We start from the raw sequence: 20,574 nt of genomic DNA, 5'->3' as shown, positions 1-20,574 counted from the left end.
TAGAAAGACAAGTGAGCAAAGCAAGCAAAAGAGAAAATGAGCGAGAGAAATACAGGTAATGACCAGAATAAAAACAAATTGCCAATAAGTGGGGAAAAAAATACCTCACTGCACTAGCAATATGGAGAAATTCACATTAAAACAATGAGCTACCATTATCCCCTAGGAGCCTGTGCAAAAATTTAAATGATTTACGTTACAAGCACAGACAATGATGAGAGGTACTCTTTCCAACCCAGCAATGCCATTTCTAGAGATTTAGTCTAAAGGAATGCTCGTGCTCAAAATTACACACAGAATTGCTCCTAGTAGCATCCTTTATTACGAGAAAAAAAAAAAGAGAAAATATAAATGTCTAACACTAGTGGACTAGCACACAACTTGTATACCCATGTTGCAGAATATAATGCAGCCACGAAAAAGGTAGAAGCCAGTTTGTGCAGTAACTTCTGAATCTGTTCCCTTTTCCTGCTTTCAGCCCAGGCTCACGTCTCTTTCCCAGCCTTGTCCCAAGGATACTCACCATTATGGAGCCGACCACAGGCCCTTTGATCACCCACCACAGAGCTGTGTTGTCATTCATATCCCAGCAGCTGAAAGACAGACAGACAGAAAGAAGAGAGTTTAAGCTCAGGGCTGGGATGCCTGCAAGCCAATGACCCCGGCCCCATTTGGCACTTTTCCCTTGCAGCTCTCTGAGGAGGGGCTGGCTGGAACAAGAGTTTTCAGGCATCCTGCAGACCCAAGCCCAGTTTCGTTTCTTCTAGTGCCTTGGTCTTTCCCTCTGCTCCCCATCAAGGCAGCAAGTGGAGCCCAAGAGTAAGAATCACCAATGGGCTCCTGAGCAAATGGCCATGTTTCCCCTTCAGGCTTGTGAGGGTGGGGAGGTGACCTCAACCTCAATATTCTTACTCTCTCCCCCAAAAGAAAAAGAGACACTCAGAGCTGAGCCCAGAAGTGGAAAGGGACTCTGAAACCTTGCACGTTGTCACTAAGTTCTGGCTGAGCTGTGACTGGGCGGATCCATGACAGTGGGATCAGGGTGAAGTCAGGACCGAGGATGGGGGTACAGTCTGGCAGTTAATGTGAAGTCAGGGCAGCCACTGAGACCCATCTGTAAGAACCTACTCAGGGCTCTGGCCCTGGCTCTTGAGCATGTACTCACCCTGTGTCATCAAAGTAGAGCCTCAGCATTGCCCACACAGACACACACACAGTTGGGGTCCCTGGGAAGACAAGAAAAGGAGCCTGATGATAACAGGAAAGCCAAGAGGCCCTGGGGTCCCCTCAGATTTGGGGCTCCCAGGGGCCATTATCGCCACTCAAACAGGGGGTCCTAATCATGGGGCAGGTCTCCCTTTCAGACCTGGAGTCTTGGGGACCCTAACTGTCCCTCACAGTGAGGCCTCTGGGGGTCCATGTATCCCCCAGTCCCTTGGCTATCTCACTTCTCGGAAGAACTTCAGCTGATATCACCTTCCAACTTCTATGGGCTTTCTATGGGCAGGAAGAATAAGAAAGGAACCAAGAACCAGACATCAGCTGCAGGGACAATGACAGCACCTCCCTCCTCTGACAGCGGGACCAGAACATACCTGGCCGTGAGGCCTGAGCCTGTCCAGGCCACAGCCAGCGACCTACCCCAGCCTATAATGGTGTACCAGTAGAAGTATCTCCTCTCGGGGAAGAAGGTCTCCACTAGCAGGGTGAAGAGGTACAGACCCTCGATGAACAGCCAGAAGTAGTTCGACACGACACAGTAGTGGAAGAAAACCATGATGGCCTTGCATTCCACCTGCAAAGAGGGTGGGGAGACTGAGGGAAGCATGAAGACCCCTCTGCTGGCCCCTACTCGGCCCTGAAAAATCGAGGCCAGCAGAACCAAGGAGAATCCTGAGGGCCCTTCAGCTCCAGCATGCTTGCGCTCAAACATCCCATGGATTGAAAGACTCAACATTCCTGGATTTGAAGAGTTAAAAACGGCAGCATCCTAGGATTCTGAGTTGCCCATGGAGGCAACTCTACAGTTGTCGGGAAAGGATGGGGGTGGGGTGAGCACAGGGCCCTCTACCTCCCCAGGCTCATTCACCCCCCAGTTTCCTGCTCCTTCTCCAGCCCCTCAGAGAGGGGAGTAAGGGGAGTAGACGACCCCACAGGAGACTCCTTAGTCAAATGAAGGTTTTAGACATCAATGCGGAGATTCCTGGTCCCCAGAAATCTCCAACAGCTCCCCCCGCCCCCACCATGTGTGCCCTCCTGGGTCAAAGTCCTGTGCTCTGGGCTGTTCTTTCCATTTTATTCCATCAAAACCTATCATGTCTGCTTACCTCCAAAGGTCTAAGAACTGGGGAGACGGTCTGGAGAGACCCAAGCCAAGCAGCCCCTCAGCTCTGTCACAGGTTCATTAAATGACCAGGGGCCAGGCAAGCCTCGCTCTAAGCCTAGTTTCCTTTGCAGACAAGCGAGAGAGGCGTTCCCTCTCCACGTTCTGCATCTGCTCTGCCAAGCGCACACACAGACTGAGAGGCAGGAAATGACACCAAGCAATGGTCTCGCTGGTTACTAGCAACCTCATGGCCATTCCTGGATTTCTGCGTTCACTGGGGACAATGCCTTAGCCTGCAGGAAAACACCTGGCTGGCGAGGTGTCACAGCAAGGGACCCCTGGAAGGCCTTTCCTACCGGGGTTCAGCTCACTCACGGTGGAGACAAAGCAGTGGTTGCTGTCCTGCTCCGCGTAGAGGATCCAGTCTTTGATGAAGACAGAGATGGCCCTCAGCATGAAGGACACGAACAGGTTCATGTGGATGAAATTGCGGGTGCAATGTAGCTTCCTAGGCCAGCAGGTGGGGGGCAGGGGGAGGAAGAGGCTTGAGGTGAGGAACCCCACAGCATCCCACCCCTCCTCTCCAAGGGCTGCTCTGGGCCAACTCCAGGCTCTGTCTCGGGTGGGTCCCCACCTTCCCACCTCCTTCCCAGGCCTTTGTTGCCAGACTCCACTATTCCAGGAGGCCAGACTTTCCCTTCCTGTGACCAGGAAGATAGAAGTGGGGAACGGAGGTCTCCTGCCCAGCATCTACCTCACTGCGTGGCCCCGGACATGTCAGGTGCCCTTTCTCAGATCAAGTTCCCCTTCTGTTATTGTAGGGGTGGGTGACATGCCTTCTAAGGGGCCTCCAAGGCTGACATTCAGAGGAGAGGGCAAGGGTAGGTGGGACAGGGCACGGGCTCCAAGCTAGGGTGGGCTGCCTTAGCTCAAATGCTGCTGGTGGGGAAGAGAGGGATCCTTACCGGAAACGACACAGGATGACCATGGCAGTGGTGAGGGTGACAAGGGATGTGCTATAGCCAACTGTGTACAAAGCCTTGACTGACAGGTAGTAATAATCCTGGAGGAAAGCACAAAACATCCAGGGCCCCACATGGGGCTTACCCCAGCCCCCAGCTCCCCGAGGCCAGGGCCTGCCCACCCCAGGGGTCCAGCACCCAGCCCCTCCTTCCTTTCTTCTCCTCTTGCTGATCTCACGTCTTGGTCTTGCTCTCCCTGTCAGTGCCTCTACTACCCTGCTCCCTCCACCCCACCCCCCATGAGCTTCTTACTGCCCCCTCAGTGTCTGTGCTCTGCAGAGGCTTAGTAAATGCTTGCTGAGTGCAGGGGCACTGACCAATCAGGACAGACACCAGCCTCAGCCCGGTGAAGTATCCAGGAGGCCCTCCCTGCTGGGCCTGGCCTCAACTTTCTCATTTCTGGGCCACAGAAAAGACAAGCGTCTTGGAAGGATACCCAGGGAGGTAGGGGACATGTGGTGGGGGCTGGAGGAACTTGGGCAGCAAAGCAGGTGCTTCTTGGCCCAGAATGAGTGAATGAAGTGTGTGTGTCTGGCTTGCCCCCTGTGTGTCTGGCTTGGGTATACAGCAGGTGCTCATTTGCTGCCTAGGATCCTAGAGTCCCAACAGAAGCCAAGGCCTTTGGTGGGGACATGCTGTCACGGGCCTCTTAAGCCTCACCCCCATGGTGGGGGCAGACACTCACCTGGTCCCCAGGCTCATATTCATCGTATTCATCAAACCCACACGCGTCTACATAGTGAGGGAACGGCTCTGACCACCCGTCCTCAGTGCAGTTCCGGCTCACCACCCTCATGTCTGCGGTAGAACAAAATCTCAGTGAGGCACAGGAAAGACTTAAGAGGACCCTGAAACTCTTACTTGAAAATTACTTCTTAAGTGGGAATTGCTAGAAACCCATATGCCCAACTGGGAAGCATAGTGACTACAGGTTCACGAAATTTTCCACTGTCTTAGGGGAAAACAGTCCGTGCCGGTGACCTCAAGCTCAGCCTTTACACAAAGGACACCGGGGAGGACAAGGCACCGCTGATCTCTTAACAAGGGCTGAGGGGACCGAGTCTCCCTCTCTTCTGGAACTGGCAAATGCTCACCAAGGAAAGGCCTGAGCCCCTCCCCTGGCTCTGGCTCTGCACTTGCCAGACGTCAGTGAGCAGAAAAGAATGATGTGAGATCACCACTGCAGACTCCAGCCCCCAGATCCTGGCCCAGGAATCACCTGAGGTGACCACGGAGCAGGAGTGCCCGTCGTCGTACCCCCGGGAGCTCTGCGCCTTCCAGCAGCTGCAAGATCCCCCACCAAGGGGATACATGGCTTGCTTGATTAACAAGGACCAGACCTCCATTAACCTAGCGCCAGATCTTATTAAGATGTGCATTTAGGTTTAAAAAAAAAAAAAAAAACTTTTGTCTTCCCAGGTTTAGAGGTCTGTTTCCTGTCACTAATGTACTTTAATTTCCTTTTGATAGACTTTAAAGGCCATTTTGTAGGACACCAAAGGGGAGGGAGTCCTTTACTGTCTGCAGAGTGGAATCTAGATTGGTTTTTGCCCCGCCTGGGGCCTTTTAGCCTTTAATGATTGCTCATTTCATCTTCCCCTCTCCTGACTGTCTATAAGGGTGAACCACAGACGTCCCGTGGAGGGGAAAGGCAAGCAGCCCCCCTGCCCCCGGCCCAGGCTGACCCCTGTTCGCAGACTGGCTTCCTGGGAGGTCACCTGGCATAGTAGGACATTTGGGAATGGTTCGCTCTTTCTCAGGATTCAGGGCCCAGGAAATTGTGTACAACGGGACACATCTGCAGGAAAGGGGCTCCTCCAGCACCCACGTTGCTGGAAGGTTCCTCTAGCTCCAACCAAGGCCACCTCTGGGGAGGTCAGGAAGGAGGCAAGGGCAGAGGCCAAGACAGGAAACCCTTCTACTTTCCCAATCTTGCATCCTCGCCTTGAGTTGGAAGATCCCAGGCCAATTCTTTTTTACCAAGAGAGTCAGAAACACACTTCCTGGAACTCTGGGAAGAAGCAGAGGGTGAGTGACCCTGCCACAGAAGACAGCTCTGCCCAGAGTGGGAGACTACTGGTCTCCATCACTTCTCCAATTCAGAGTCCTGTGACATAGGACACAGAGGACACCTGGCAGGCCCAGGGAGAGGAGTCGCTTTGTCCCACATTTTGATGCCAAATTCTTCCTGTTTCCAGCAAATCCACATAAGGCTGTTACTGGCACCCTCATTCCAAATCCCTCTGAAAATCTGCATGCCCCAGGGGGAAATCATGGCTTTGGCCAAGACCCTTCCCGTTCCTGAGCCTCATCTCCTCTCTGCTTTGCCCACATCAGAGTGGTGGGAAGAGGAAAGGGAAGCTGCTTTGAAAAGCAATTTTTAAAAAAGGGTCCTAGAGGTGAAAGCCATTTCCTTTCTTTTATTTTCCCCCTTTCTCCGTTTCTTTTTGTAAGACAGAGTGGGCATAGAGGCGTATAAATCTTTTTGTTCAGAACTATTCCACGAATTTGCCACTGTATTGTTCTGATGGAAATCTCCAGAAGATGGAGTACTCTCTAGACTGTCAAAACCTTGCAGTGACTGCGCCCACTTCACTAGACTCTTTTGCCCCAATGATTTCATAGGCGCATAGGATTTTAGGGCACTGGTTCTCAAAACTGGTTCTCCCCCCAGGCTAGCCCATCAGCATCCCTGGGAAGACTGGCTAGACACGCACATTCTCAGGCCCGACCTCAGAGACTCTGGGGGTGGGGTCCAGGAATCCAAGTTTTAACAAGCCCTCTAGGTGACGGTGGTCACAGTGGGAAGCCTGAGAACCACCACTGGCACCCATGGGAGTCCCAAACTATCTGGGACCACCTAACCGAGGGGATCTGTGCTTGGAGCCCACAGTGTGACTTCGGGAGATCTGTGCACACAATATTCTATCTGAACACGTGAGTGCAAGTTTCTGCAGAGAAAATCCTCGGCTCTTCCAGAGAAGGAAAAGGACCTGCCAACGATCACATAGCCACAGAAAGGATGCCAGCCCGGGAACGGGGGTGCTCCCCAACTTCACGTGTCGGTGGATGCCCTCCCTCTGGCCAGCCTGTGGTGGGACCTGGTTTATGCCCTCACCTGAGAGATCCAAGGAGTTAGTGTCAGGGAAATCGAACTCTCGATCTGCAAAGCACAGAAGTGGGCAGGAGTCAGTACACAGCCATCAGCATGCCAGAGCTGTGCAAGGTTTACTCTCTACCCTGGAAGGCCAAGGCCATCCCCGGTCCTGAGGATAGGGGTGGGGGTCTAGGCCAAAAGGCTGCAGCACCCAGGGCAGCCACACACATCTCTGACACACTGTGCCTTCGGGCATCAATCCCTCTTGCTTTGTACTTCTGTGATGCTAATGATGGCCCATGACTCAGTTCTCCCCACTGGGCCACAGGAAGTGGAAATGGGATAGCGTCAGGAAGGTGGAAGGGCCTACGGACAGGAGAGAGGAATGGAAAAAGATGACTAGGCCTTTTCCAGAAAGAGGCAGGAAGAGGAACATGGGTCTTGGACTTGGGTTTCTTCTTGGTCCACACGCCTCCATCTCAGCCCCAAACCTGTCTCATCCAAGGGAGCCCAGGACTTCGTCCGCAGACATTTTTTCCCTCTCTCCTGACTCTTTATTCCGCCTTCATCCTTTTCTTATGATGAGCCCCCTGCTAGCAACGAACCCTCATTTCCTTTCCAGTTCTCAAAATCTTGTTTCCAACACGTAGCTGACATGCCACCTCCCGACCTTTTCATTACCCTGGCTGCACGCTGCAGTTAGGTCTCTCTTGCTCTCAATGCCAAGGCCAAGGCCACTGAGCATGTTGGTATCTATGTGGGTTCACACACACATTCAGGCCTGTATGATGCCCTCCACGGGTGTATCTCATCCTCCCAGATCAGCCCATGAGCACCTCAAGGCCAAGGGCTGTGTCCCCCATCTGCCTGTGTCCCCCACCTCCCCGGATGGCTAAGGGCAGGTGGTAAAGGGAGAATCTGGTCCCGGAGGAGCCTCTCATTCCACCCGCACCATTCCCAGCAGTCAGAACTGGGTTCCCACTGGATGGACACATGGACAGATGATCAGCAGCCTTGTCCTCTCCAAGGTTCCTCTTACCAATGGTTTCTAGCTCCCACACTGAAAAAGAGAAAGAGAGAGAACACAGAGGTGAACGAGGGAGCTAAAGTTGGGTCTGCTCTCACTGGGGCCCCCCACCATTCCCCACTCCCAAACTCTGCTGGGGACCCAGGGGTGTGAGGACTATAGGCTGGGGGTGGACCAGACACCGGAGACTTCTACGTCTCCCTCCAGAATGGGACCCAGTTAAGGAGAGATGAGCCAATGCATCTGCGAGGGGGAGGGCAGATCAACGTCCCTGTGTCTTCAGAAGCCTGCAAAAGCAATGACCGCAGCAAACAGATTCGGCCCCTGGTGCCAGGAAATAGAATGAGAAATGCCATTCTCAACTTTCTAAGTAGGTAAGGTGAATCTCACTAATCCAGCTTTGTGAACACAGATGCTAAAGGGCCTGCCTTAATGAGCCATTAAGAATCAGGTGTAAATAAGCCATTCATGTTCGTGGTGCAGTTGCCAGAGGGAGGGACGGAGTGTGAAGGAAAGCCTTTCTTAAAATCTTAGTTCACTGCTGATTCATTTTGCCTCTTTTTGTTGTTGTTGAAAAGCAGCAGTCTTGCCACGGTACCTGCCCCAAAGCAGACGAGCAAGAAACCTCAGGTAAATGATGAATGAGGGGAGTACATGAATGGAGGAAATGAGGAAGGCGGTTTCCATAGGAATGCGGCAGCGAGGTGGCTGAGTCACCGGCTGCCACCGCACCTGATGCCCTCCATACACACTGTACCCCACACCCCAGCACTTCCCCAGTTCGCCTCCTCTTCCAGATTCACTTCCTGTCTGGCGCTGGGGCACGCCCAGGCCCCCAGGTGTCAGGATGGGAGAGCCTCAAGCCACCCTCCTTTTGGGTTGGCAGGTCCAGTCCAGAGATGGGAGGTGTGGCTAAAAGCCCAGAAGGGGAAGTGAGGGGAGGGGAGACAGGGCAGCTGCTTTCCCTGGTCTTTGCGTAGGGCCATGCACCACCACCCCCCAATACGGCTACTATCCCCTCTGCCAATTCCCACAAGCACCTGCCCCTCCAGGCAGAGTCACGGGTGCTGGGGTTCCAGAAGACAAAGAGAAGGTGTCTCTGTCTCTCTCAGACAAGTGGGAGGATGGAGATAGGCAGGACTCATAGTGGAGTGGAGCTCAGAAGCGCTCCAGTTCCAGAAGGACACTGGCCTAAGGCTTAGGCAGGTGAAATAGGAAGCTGAGGACCAGGTCGCAAGGTGCTGTGTATGACCACACAAGTGAGTCAGATGCCTCTAATCCCCTCAAGAGCCCCTGCCCTCCACCCTCCTCTCAACAAGGCCCCAGCCCAAGGCTCAGCAGTGAGTGGACCAGCTCTTAGGACATCACCTGCCTGGAGCCCAGCCCCACCGAACTTGGTGTCCTGCTTCCCTCAACAGCCACAAGGAGTGGGGTGGAGGAGCAGGAGCTAGCTCTAGACCCTTCCCAGAGGCAGGGCGGATGGGCTGGAGAGCAGCCTTAAGACTCTACAAGGTCCCAGCTGAAAGGTGGGGACTGGCCTAGAGAGCCCAGCAGACTCATACCCAAAGAAGAGATCTGCATGAAGCCCTCTTCCTCAGACCCCTCCCCTTGAAGATGCAGTCACTTAAGACCCTGTCCTTGTCACAGAGCACTGCCCGCCTCCTTCTGGCCCTTCCTCTCCATGTTCCTACATCCTGAGTTAGGAACCTCAGCCACTGCCCACCTCTAGGACTCTCAGATTGTCTGGGGCCCCTGATAATTTCCACAAGCTCAACAATGGCCAAGACCTCAAATACAGACATGTCCGAAACTGAGCTCTTTGTGATACCATACCTAGTATCTAAGTGGGTATGTGGGTATGGACAGGAGTGTCTTGTGTCTAGCTGACTGAGGGCGACTCATTGTGTGTCCATATCTGGGTGTGTCTCTGGCCCTCTGAGCATCCCTGTGTGGTGATAGTGACACCAGCTAACACTATTGACCGTTAGCATGTGCCAAGGCCTGGGCTACCACGTGTGTTCTTCCACTTAATTCCCCAGTCACGATGCCACATTGCCATTTGACAGAGCAGAGAATGCGGGCAAGGGACAGAGGGGGAATTGCCTTGTTCAAGGTCCAGCCTGGGTAAGTGATGGATGTGGACACCTCCAAGAGCACAGCCTGGCCTCACACACAATGACAGCACAATGTGGCACATTTCCACGTCAACCTGTGTGTACTAGGGTCTGTAGCTTCATGCTCTCACTAGCATGGGAACTCTGGAACAGGGAATACTGGCTTGTAGGATGCCCCAGTCCTTGGTACCTGTGTCCCAGAAAAGCCTGGGCCTCAAGCGTAAGGAGCAGGCTAGACCAATCACGGCCTAGGGAGACCCCAGGGAGAAACTCACCTTGGTCTGGGTTGAAGATTCGGAAGAGTTCAGGGCAGCTGACCAGGACCATCTCACCCACGCGGGCAGGCTTCCAACACGTGAGGTTGTCCCACATTCCAGGGCAGCCTGTGCAGAAGAGCACCACCACGGTGAGAGGCGGCCCAGCCCCACACATGCACACACACACCACACACATACCCTTGGGAGCCATGCCCTTGCAGGGGGAGGGAACAGTGTCACGGAGGGAAAGTGAGGCTCACTGTGTGAGGCAGGGCTCAGCCTCATCCCTGGAAGACCCCTCACAGAGGAGCTGAGTCATTCCAGGAGCTCCCAAGGTGGAGAGGGAGCGCTCACCTGATTTTACACCTCACACCACCCCACGGTGCTGGCAGGATTGCAGGGCAGGGAGAAGCAGACCAATATGGGATCACTAAGCATGAGATGCTGGGGGTCTGTGTAGCACCCCACACCAGCTCCCCCTAGTCCTTCCAGCCGCCACCATCACTAAGGGGTCCAGCTTCGACTCGGCCTCCTCGGTGGTCCCTCCCTGTCCCTGAGGGCAGGGCCAGGAGCCGGCTGGCTTAAGGGTGCTGCTCCAGGGCTGCACCTGCCTTCCGGATAGTGAGGTTCTGAGACTTGGGAGAGGAGCGGCCACTGGCCAGCCAGACAGGGAAGAGGGGAAAGCCAGCCAGGCAGAGGCCTGCGCAGCCACGGCCCAGGACTGTGAAGGGACACGGCGCCCAGAGACAGAAAAGGCCAGGGTGGTGGTGGCACAGACCCAGCTCAGGTGAATGCTGAGGGCTGGCTGAGGGGTGGGACAGACGGGGTGGGGGGGGGGGGGGGTGGGACAGACTGGGGGGTCCTTAGGAATCATCAAGACACAGCGCCTTGCTGGACATGCACTGCTGGGAGCAAGAGAAAGATGACAAGCTTGCCGGCCAGGTATTAATTTGGGGGCTCAGCGGAGCCTCCTGTCCCTCTGCCTACCTTCCACTCTCTCCTTCCAGCCCTCGCCAGCTCTCCGGGGAGCTCTCTGTACTCCCCACAGCCACTTCCTCACCTGCCTTCACACCCCACCCCTTCCTCTGACTAGCCCTCCTCTCTGCTGAAATGCCTCTGGCCACCAGCTTTGGCCACCACAAGGCATGTCTTGCCCACCCTGACTAAATGCAGTGCTGGTGGCTGTCCGGCCCCTGGGGCCTCACCCCCTCTCACCTGGGACAAGATCACCGGCTCATGGACTTAGGGACAGAGCTACACTCAGACAACCCCCAATCCTGAGACCCGCACTCCCTGAAAACAGCCTCCCGTGGCTGGAGAGCCCCACATGAAAGGCCCAAGGGAATCCCAACCCAGCCCATCCAGGGCTCAGTTCGGCATCTCTCACTAAAACCTGACTTCCCGTCTCGGCTGGACACTTAGACTTGAAGCCACCACAGCCCCTCTGGCCAACCTAGCAGTCTTGCAGCTTTAGCAAGCACCCTTGGCCCACGTGATTAACTAAACCTTTCTTTGTAGATCTATAGATGATGCATTCTTTCCTCGAAAAGGACACAGCCCCTTCCGCACCAGGCACCAGACCCTCCTGTACCACCTCTGCGCGTCCCAGTAGTGTCTGTAGGTGGCATCTGTAGCGTGCACGTAATCAAGTAATGTTACAGACCACTGCACTCCCTTAACTAACTCACTGCCTACAACCCTTTTAAAAAGTCTCTGGGGCGGGCAGGAACCTCGGACTCGGCCTTGGGGCAAGTTTGCGTTCTCTCTGGGTAGCCAGCCTTCTGAATAAAGCCTGTACTCTTTTCCAAACAAAACTCATCTCTTGGGGTGCCTGGGTGGCTCATTCGGTTAAGGGTCTGCCTTTGGCTCAGGTCATGATCCTGGGGTCCTGGGATGGAGCCCTGTGTTGGGCTCTCTGCTCAGCGGGGAGTCTGCTTGTCCCTGTCCATCTCCCTCTTCTTCAACCCTTCCTCCTCCTTGTACTCTGCCTCTCTCTCTAATTAAGTCTTTATTGTTTATAGAATAAAATATTATAAAAACTTTTGTTTTATTTAGACACTAAATAAAAACAAACATTTGTCCCTGGAGAATTGGCTTTTCAAACAAAGGGCAGCCAAAGTTGGGTTTTGGTAACAGACTGCCCTTACTATGTCTCCTTCTCCTTGTCCATATCCGACTGGTCACTATGTCCTGCTGGTTTGACCTCCAAACACTTGTGGAATCCATGGCCTATTCTCTATCCTCCCACCCCTGTCTAGTTAAGGGGTAAGCCATCCTCTCACCGGGACCATGGTCACCTCACTCAACCCCACAGGCTATGATGATGATCTTTTCAAAAGGAAGATCTGGTCAGGTCATACGGCCCACCCCCAGCAGAGCATATCTGTCAGAGGACCTATCACCTCAAGTCCTTAATGTGGCCCCCAAGACCCAGCCCTGGCCACCCCCCTCCGGCACATGGGGAGGGGATGAGGCCTTGGGACAGCGGTTCCCCCAGGGGAAGGGCATGAAGTGAGAAGGGCATGGAGATGGGAGCCCCAGGGAACCCCACATTTACCAGGTGGGCAGAGGAAGTATACACAGTGAATGTAATTCCTAAGAGGGGGGCAAAGGCTGAGGAGGGAGGCAGCTGTGTGGAGGGTCCAACAGCTGAGTAGTTTCAGGAAAGGCCCCACACCCTGCTGAGGGGTCTGTACGAGGGCTTTGGAGAGGGCTTCCTTACCAGATAAGGGACAGTCAGCGGGTGACCGACACTGTCCCACCTCAGAGCTGTCATGAGGATTAATGAATTCATACACGTAAAGCCCTTGGAACTCCAGGCTCCCTCAATGCATATTCACTGCTGTTATTAGCATTAATTTCATTATTTCAATTAGGTGTCCCTGAGAATCATTCCCCTGAGAGAGGCCCAGGCAAGGAGATGAAGCAGAGCCCTGCAAGGTGAGGACAGATCCAGTGGAGTGCCACCAACAGGTCACAGAGGACGCCTGGGCAGGCGCTAAGCAGGGCCAGAGGACCTAGGGCGGCCTTGTGGGCTCCCAGGCGCTCTGCTGGGGCCCGTGACTGACTAATGGGCCGCGTCTGGACAAGAAGGCATCCAGAGCTTCCAAATGCGGAAGACCCGCTCTCTCAGAATTCAGACCCGGCTATTTTGGAATTCCTACCCAGTCACACCGGCCCAGTCTCCTGGAATGACCAAGTTCCGGAGCTGGAAGCACCACAGTAAACTCTGAGGGTAACACACCAGGAAGATAAGGACACCGGGACCAGAGCCATAGCCCGTCATGGCTGAGTCCCGTTCACCCCACACAGCAGGACTCCAGCGGGCACGTGGCTGCTTATGACAGCACGTCCCTGAAAGAGGCGCAACAGCACACCTTTGGCTGTCATGGTCCACGCTGATCTGATCGTGGGTCTGGCCCAGGCCCTGGAAGCCCCAGCCAACAGACGCTCCCTTCATGTGCAACACTGGGCTCCCGCCAGCTGACATTCCTGAGGTCTCAGGGCCCCTGAGATACAGGGAGCATGGCCAGGAGGGCTGAGGCAGGGATGCCATGAGGGGAGATGGGGCCCCCCGGTTGGAGGTCAGAGGTGTAGAGGCGTGGTGGGGAATCCACTCTCTTGACAACTACTTACTGAACCCCTGCGGCGCCTACCACACCCACCAGGCCCAGGGCCACAATGGTGTAGAAAACAAATCTAAGAAGTTTGCCAGTGAGGGCAGAGGAAGCAGAAGGGCACCTGCATGTCCCTTCAGCACCTGCATGGCAGCCTTAAGCCTTGAATTCTGCGGACTTCTGCCAAGGGCTCACTTCATGACGCTGGTAAGTCTCTACCCACTCCACCCTGACTCCGTTTCCCTGTGTGCACTGTGAGGGCGGGGTGTCTCTGAGGGTATGCTCAACTCTGGGTGACCAGAGCTCCAATTTGGAACAGAGATTCACTCAGGACCTGCGGGTGCCCAGAAGGGTGGCTGGGGAATCTGGGGCTGCCCACCCTGGCCCCAGGGCCAGGACAAACATCTCCCAAGGGCTACCTGCCAAGGTGCCCCACCTTACCCCACCGCCTACCACACTATGGAAGCCCTCCTTAGGTTCCCAGCCTCGTTCCCCTCCAGGGACTAAGGTTCCTAGGGGCAATTCCTACAGCACCAAGGCAGGTGGAAAGACTAGAACTAAAATCCATAACTGGAGGGTCCAATCCCAGGGTCTGGGTTTAGGGGACTGTAATATTAAGATATAATAAGAATTATATATTTGGTCTTAGTCCCAGCTTCCAGGCAACACTCCTAAACTAAACCCATGGAATTTCCTGACAAGGGTGAAGGGAGTGTCTTTAGTTATTCAAAAGCCTCTTTCAATCACACCTGAGTTTATGCTAAGGAGGTGACTCTTGGGTGACCCTGGCTGGTTGCTAGGGGGAACCAACCACATGACTAGAAGGTGGGGACTTTCAACCCCACCCACCAACCTCATGGGAGGGGAGAGGAACTAGAAATTGGGCTAATCACCAATGGCTAATGATTTAGTCAATCATACCTACACAGCAGGATTTCCATAAAAACCCTTAACAGTGGGGTTCAAAGAGCTTCTGGGTTGGCACACACACCCACATGCTAGCAGAGTGGTGCAAAGGGACAGAGGCTCCTGCACTTGGGATCCTTTCAGACCTCACTCCATGAACCCCTTCATCTGGCTGTCATTTATATCCTTTATAGTAAACTGGTAAACTATGGTGTTTTCCAGAGTCCTGTGAGCCATTATAGCAAATCACTGAAACTTAGGAAGAGGGAAGTCATGGGAACCTCCGATTTGTAGTCAAGTCGGACAGAAGTGTGGATAACATAGGGACCCATGATTTGCGATTGGCATGTGGAGTTGGGGAGGTGACAGTCTTCAGACTAAGCTCTTAGCCAGTAGGGTCTGTGCTAACTCCAGGTAGTTAGTGTCAGAAGTGAATTAAATTGTAGGGACACCGATCGGTGTCCACAGAAAACTGGAGAATGGCTTGGTGTGGAAAGCCACACATTCAATGTCAGAAATGCTGTGAGTAGAGACATGGTTTTCCTTTAGGGGACAATGTCCCTGATCCCATCAGGAGCTCACAGCTCTCTGCCCACCCCTCTGGCCTGCATCACTGCGGTCACAAGAGACTCAGGCAGCCACCTCGAGGCTTTCCAGAATGCCCCACTCACACTTGCACAGCTCTCACCTCTCAGCCTGTTCCTGATGGAGGTGGTGTGGGTTCTATCCCCTCTCCCCTCCTCAATGGGGCCTGCTCTGAATCCCTCCAGTAACCCTCTCCGGGCAGATGAGGAGGATACCATCTGGGCTCTAGAAAAAGCCTTGGGTTTCTCTGAGGACAGCAACTCGTTTTCCTTCCACCCCCACAGAACACATCCAGCTTCTCTACCCCCATCTGTTCCAGACTCTAGTCCCAACAAACCTTAGTTCTGTTGGGACTGGAGGATCTCAAGACACCTTTTCTCCTTCTACCCCCCCCCCCTTTTATCTTATTTTTCTTCTCACTCTCCCTTCCCCTCCCTCTTATTCACTCACTTACTCAAGAAGTTCTGTATCTATAATATGAGTCAGATGCTGCTGAGCAATACAGAGTGAATAAGCGGCCCGGTCTCTGCCTGCACAGAGTTTATAGTCTGGTGGTCAAATAAAAGAGTTTGCATTTTATGCTAAATGGTAGGAGCAGCCCTTAGATTAGGAATTGCCTTCCTGTTGCCACTGCAACAAAGCAAACTCAGTGGCTTAAATGTCACAATTTCTTACCTTGCAGATCTGGAGGTCAGAAAGTCCCAGACTGACCACACTGGGCTAAATAAAATCAATACATCTGCAGGGCTGCATTTGTTTTTGTTTTAGTTTTCTTTTTCTGGAGGCTCTAGCGTGAATCCATTTCCTTATCTTTTCCAGATTCAAGACATTCCTTGCCCGGCGGCCCCCTTTCACCATCTTGAGAGACAGTAGATAGCATCCTCAACTCTCTCCTCTGACCCGCCTGCCTTCTTCCTTCCCTTATAAGGACCCTTGTGATTATATTGGATCCACTTGAATAATCTAGGGTACTCTCCCCATCTTAAAATCCTTCACTTAATTACGTCTGCCAAGTACCTTTTGCCATGTAAGGTAACACACTCACAGGCTTTGGGGATTAGGGTGTGGACATCGCTGGCAGGGGCACCCTTTTGCCTCCCATAGATGCGGTTTAAGACAAGGAGTCATATGACCTGATTCAGCTGAGTGGGAAGGTAATCCATTTCAAAAGCAACCAATCGAACACGGGACCTATTAGGATATGGGCCTAAGTCCAGGGGAAGGTGGAGGGACTCTATTTGGAGCCAGGACAGGCAAGATGGAAAGGCATTCTGTGTTGGGGAGTCTGGATGTGGGACTGAAGGGCCTGGTGACAGACCAGCTGTGGCTGGCAAGCTCACCCTTATCACGTGACTGGGTTCTCCCCGAGGGTAAGTGGAGGTGATGAACTGCTCTCAAAGGCATCCCTCACAGGCTCCATGCTCTTTTTCTCTCTCCTCTCTCTGTGGCACCCTTGGAGGCCACATGTTGAGGGTGACAGTGTTTTAAGGCAGAAGGAGCCTGGGGCTCTGAAGGACCCCTGCAGAGTCAAGCTCCGCCTCCTGACTCTGCCAACAGCTGGCCTGTGAGCTGTGCTTGCAATAAAGGCTGTAGCACCCAGGCTCCAAAATGTTAAGGGTTTTGTTGTTGTTGTTACCGCAGTGAAATCTAGGCTACCCTGACTAATGCAGTGGAAGAGCTACCGAAGACGACACCTGGATTTCTAGCTTGGGTGTCTCTATGGCCAGAGGCGTTAGCCATTCTCCACAGTGGAAAGAAATGGATGAGAAGTAAATGGTGGAGGGTATTAGGCAGGCTAGAGCTCAACAGTTTTGTTTGGAGTGTGTTCAGTTTGAGATGGTGCCAAGAGCCAAGTGGAGGCAGATTTCAAGCAGGCGGTCAGATAAAAGTCCAGAGTGCAGACGGGGGAAGTCAGAGCAAGAGAATAAGGAGTGGTCAGCACAGGGTGCTAGGGAGGACCACGGACCTGGGTGATGCGCCTAGTGGGAGGGCGTGCATTAGAGAAGTGAGGAGGGGCATCTGGGTGGCTCAGTGGTTGACCATGTGCCTTCGGCTCAGGTCATGATCCCGGGGTCCTAGGATGGAGTCCCACATTGGGCTCCCCCTGGGGAGCCTGCTTCTCCCTCTGCCTATGTCTCTGCCTCTCTCTCTCTCTCTGTCTCTGTCTCTCATGAATAATAAAACCCATTAAAAAAAAAAAAAAGAGGAAGAAGAAGAGTGGAGTAAGAAGAAGAGTGGAGTAGAGGGCCTGGTCCCAACAGAAGAATAAACGCAGCATTTAGAAGACAGGGTGGCAAAGAAGACTGAGGAGTAGTGGCCAGGAACCCAGGGAAAACCAGGGCAGATTAGCAACAGAGCAACCAGGAAAGCAAGCTTCAAGGAGGCTGTGGTCAAGTGCACCAGCCACCGGTCCCCTCTTCTCCTCCCCCTGGGAGAAAGGTAAAAAATCAGAATGGCTCCTATGCCCTGGGAGAGCTCTCTGCTTTGACACCCCCAAGCCTCCCTATTCACCTCTCCTCCAGTTCTCCAATTCTACACAAAGTCTGCCTGTGCCCTCCTAGCTCAGTCTGCCCCCTGACCCCCACCCCAAGGCTTGAAAGCCTCTAGGGAACCTGGGCAGGGGGCTCCATCACAGCTGGGATCCTGCTCAGGGGAGAGCGCTGTGCACACTCTGGGGGGATCTGGGTTGGGGGGGCTGCTCTCACTAAGACACTAGACACAAAGCAGCCACGGAGACGTGGTGCCTCGTGACAGCAGGAGGGGGAAAGACCACTTGGGCGCACTGAACAGAGAGAGAACACAAGGGCCATTAGCCTCGACTGGAACAAAATAAGGAGCTAATCGCAGGTTGTCATGGTGATGATTTTGTCCAGTTCCACGCAGTGTTCAAAACCCATGAGACCAGGGGCACCAAAGGGACTCAGACAAAGACACAGTGCTCCCTTGGAGGATGCTTGGGTATTGTTAAAACAAGCCCCTCATTTTAGCACACAGTTCCAGGGTAAAAAATGATTCGATTTACCTCACAGCCAATATTTCTGATCCATAAAATGGGGACCAGCTGTGAGCTCAGTGCTGGGAGTGGAGGGGGGAGGAATGAAGATGCAGTCCTCCCCTCTGGAAGTCAGGGGTTCTCAAAGTGGGGACCGCAGGCCAGGGACAGCACAGGAACCTGCCAGAGATGCAGACGCATTCAGGCCCCACCCAGACCCACTGAGTCAGAAACTCTGGGGTTGGGGTCCAGTAATTCTGCGTTTTGACAAGCCTTCCAGGAGGTTCTGATGCAGGCTCGAGTCTGAGAACTATGGGACCAAGGGAAAACCAGTCTGGACAGAAACGGAACCGACTGTCAGAAGTGAGGGTCCCCGCAGACCCCAGCCTTTCCCATGCTGAGCGCCTGTTCAGTCTCAGAGTGGCTGGGAGGTGCTGTCAAGAAGCTGATCTTGCCCTGGGGCTGGGGAGCCAGGGCACCAGCCCTTAGGTGGTGCCCTCCTCCAGGCCTCTCCTCTCGTGGTGAGAGTGGAGGTGGGGCTGGGGCGAAGCGCTCTGCCCCCGACAGGCTTCTGAGGTTGCAGCAGAATAGCAATGAGCAGGCTTCCGCATCTTCCCTCCTGCTCCAGCCAAAGCCACCGCGGGCCTCTTTCATCTTCTCCAAAGCAGGGGGACCCCCAAGGAGGACCACACCCAAGCAGCCCCACTTACATGCAGGGAAGGCCTCCAGGCGGCCGGAAGCCCCGCAGCCCTGCAAAGAGGAGGTGCTGGCCGGACTCGCTCGGGCTGAGCAGAGGACAAAGCAGGCTGTGCCTGTGACCCGGGTGGGCCCGGCAACTCTTTTAAGAGTAGAGCCCCCGTTCCCACGCATTGGAGTCCTTTCTCCTTCTCTCTGGGCACAAGAGCACCGCCACACAAAGGGCAGCCCCCAGTTGGATGGCAGACCTGGGCCCTGTCCCAGAGCTGGCTCCAGCCCTCCATGTGACCCAGCCAGTGACTGCCACCTCTAGCCTCAACCTCTCTCTGTGTCCCATGACAGAGCTGGACTCCATGTGGTCCCAAGTCCCACTGAGCATTCAGGGGTCTGGGACGAGGTACAAAACCACTTAACAGATCTCCTCAAAACAGTCTCAATAAACATCTTTAAAACACCCCGAGGATGTTGTGAACAAAAAACCATGCAGGCAGCTTTCGCTCTTCTGGCCTTGCCTGGCTTCTCTACCCTCTTCAGCTGACTGTGGAACTCTGGTCCCACCCTGTCACCCTCACATCTCTCTGCCCCTTGGCTTCCACTCTGAAGGCTGCTCTGTGCATTACCATCCCAGTTCTCTTTAAGGTGTCCCAGGGACAGAAAAGGGGTTGACAGGAAGCAGGTGCCTTCCAGGGAGCCCCCTACTGCCCCAGACACACACACACACACACACACACACACACACACACACACACTGTAGGATGGACACACCTCATCTCTAGTAGATTAGTATCCTCATTCCAACACACTCGCTTTAGAATTTAAAAGAATGAAGGAAATATACGAAATGCATAGAAATACATTTTTCAAATATAGCAAAGCATGACTGTGAGTTCACAACTCACAGTTACTGGAACAGGGTGACAGATTTTCTTTTTCCATTTTCAAGTACACTTCGGGGCAACAGCTGACCTCTGGCCAGAGTTCTGTGCATGGTGCATATGCTTAGGGACAGAAAGGGGGGAGGTGCAAAGAAGGGGTGCAGTGGGAGGGCTGGCCTCTTGGTTCACCCGAGCACAACACCATGCCAACTGCCAATTCTCCATTACATTCACATTTGGCTCTCGGCTAAGAATGAGCTCCCAGCCTGGCTTAGCTGTGCTCAGGGGGCTGCTCTCTGGTCCAAGAGGGCATGAGCATCCAGTGGATGCGATCCTCTGGCCACAACAACGGCTCTCAAACTTGGATATGCTTTAGAATCATCTGAAGGCTTTTAACACATACCTCCAACAAGCCCCCTACACACACCAAATGCTAATCACGTTGGTGTGAGAAGGGCCTGGCCATCAGCATCTGTTAAGTGCTCCTGGGGGTTCTAATGCCCTGCACAGCGCAAGGAGATCAACTGCTGCCTGGCTTTCTCAAGCAGGTGTAATACGAAGCCAGGAAGCCTAGCTCAACTGCAATGACAAGGTTGCCCCCAGGACCTGAGGCTCGGATACAGCACGTGAGCAAAATTAAGACCCTAGCAAACTCTCCCCATCTGCTGACCGCAAGATCAGTGCTCTACCAGAACTTCAGCATTGGAGAGATGCCCAATGCCCCCCCCGAGGGGTTCTTCCAACCTCAGCTTGTAGGGCAAAGTCCCTGCTGACCAGAGGCCTGAAGTGAGCCAGGCTGGACACTTCTGAGCCTCCCCTTGCCAGGCCCTGTCTCCTTCCACAGCACCGGAGCTGAGGCCTAGAGGGTCACTAGAGGCTGAGGCCTCCTGCTATCCTGGCCCTTAGAAACACTGATGCCCTTTAGCCAAGTGAAGTGCAGGCCTCGGGGGGCACACTGAAGGCTGTCCTCTCCTACTTCTCTCTCCAGCTTCATTCCTCTGCCAAGTGACATTTCACTGCACAAGGGGGGTGGGAGCAGTTTGGCTTATCTCTCGGCTCC

The 20,574-nt window shown here is 53.9% G+C and overlaps 1 protein-coding gene across 7 annotated transcripts in view; it reads right to left on the bottom strand.

Moving 5' to 3' along the window:
- Positions 1-20,574, bottom strand: part of ADCYAP1R1 (ADCYAP receptor type I) — a 59,105-nt gene that overhangs the window by 21,412 nt on the left and 17,119 nt on the right. For all 7 annotated transcript variants that reach the window (XM_038557245.1, XM_038557243.1, XM_038557247.1 and 4 more), the window contains exons 4-12: positions 9,862-9,969; positions 7,485-7,505; positions 6,467-6,511; positions 4,034-4,146; positions 3,292-3,389; positions 2,702-2,834; positions 1,642-1,795; positions 1,166-1,226; positions 524-593 (exon numbers count right to left, since the gene is read on the bottom strand). In XM_038557245.1, the coding sequence (XP_038413173.1) occupies positions 524-593; positions 1,166-1,226; positions 1,642-1,795; positions 2,702-2,834; positions 3,292-3,389; positions 4,034-4,146; positions 6,467-6,511; positions 7,485-7,505; positions 9,862-9,969 (803 nt within the window). The remainder of the gene's footprint in view (positions 1-523; positions 594-1,165; positions 1,227-1,641; positions 1,796-2,701; positions 2,835-3,291; positions 3,390-4,033; positions 4,147-6,466; positions 6,512-7,484; positions 7,506-9,861; positions 9,970-20,574) is intronic.

Source organism: Canis lupus, chromosome 14 (genome assembly GCF_011100685.1).
Source record: "Canis lupus familiaris isolate Mischka breed German Shepherd chromosome 14, alternate assembly UU_Cfam_GSD_1.0, whole genome shotgun sequence".
NCBI lineage: Eukaryota > Metazoa > Chordata > Mammalia > Carnivora > Canidae > Canis > Canis lupus.
This window is presented reverse-complemented; position numbering and strand designations above follow the sequence as displayed.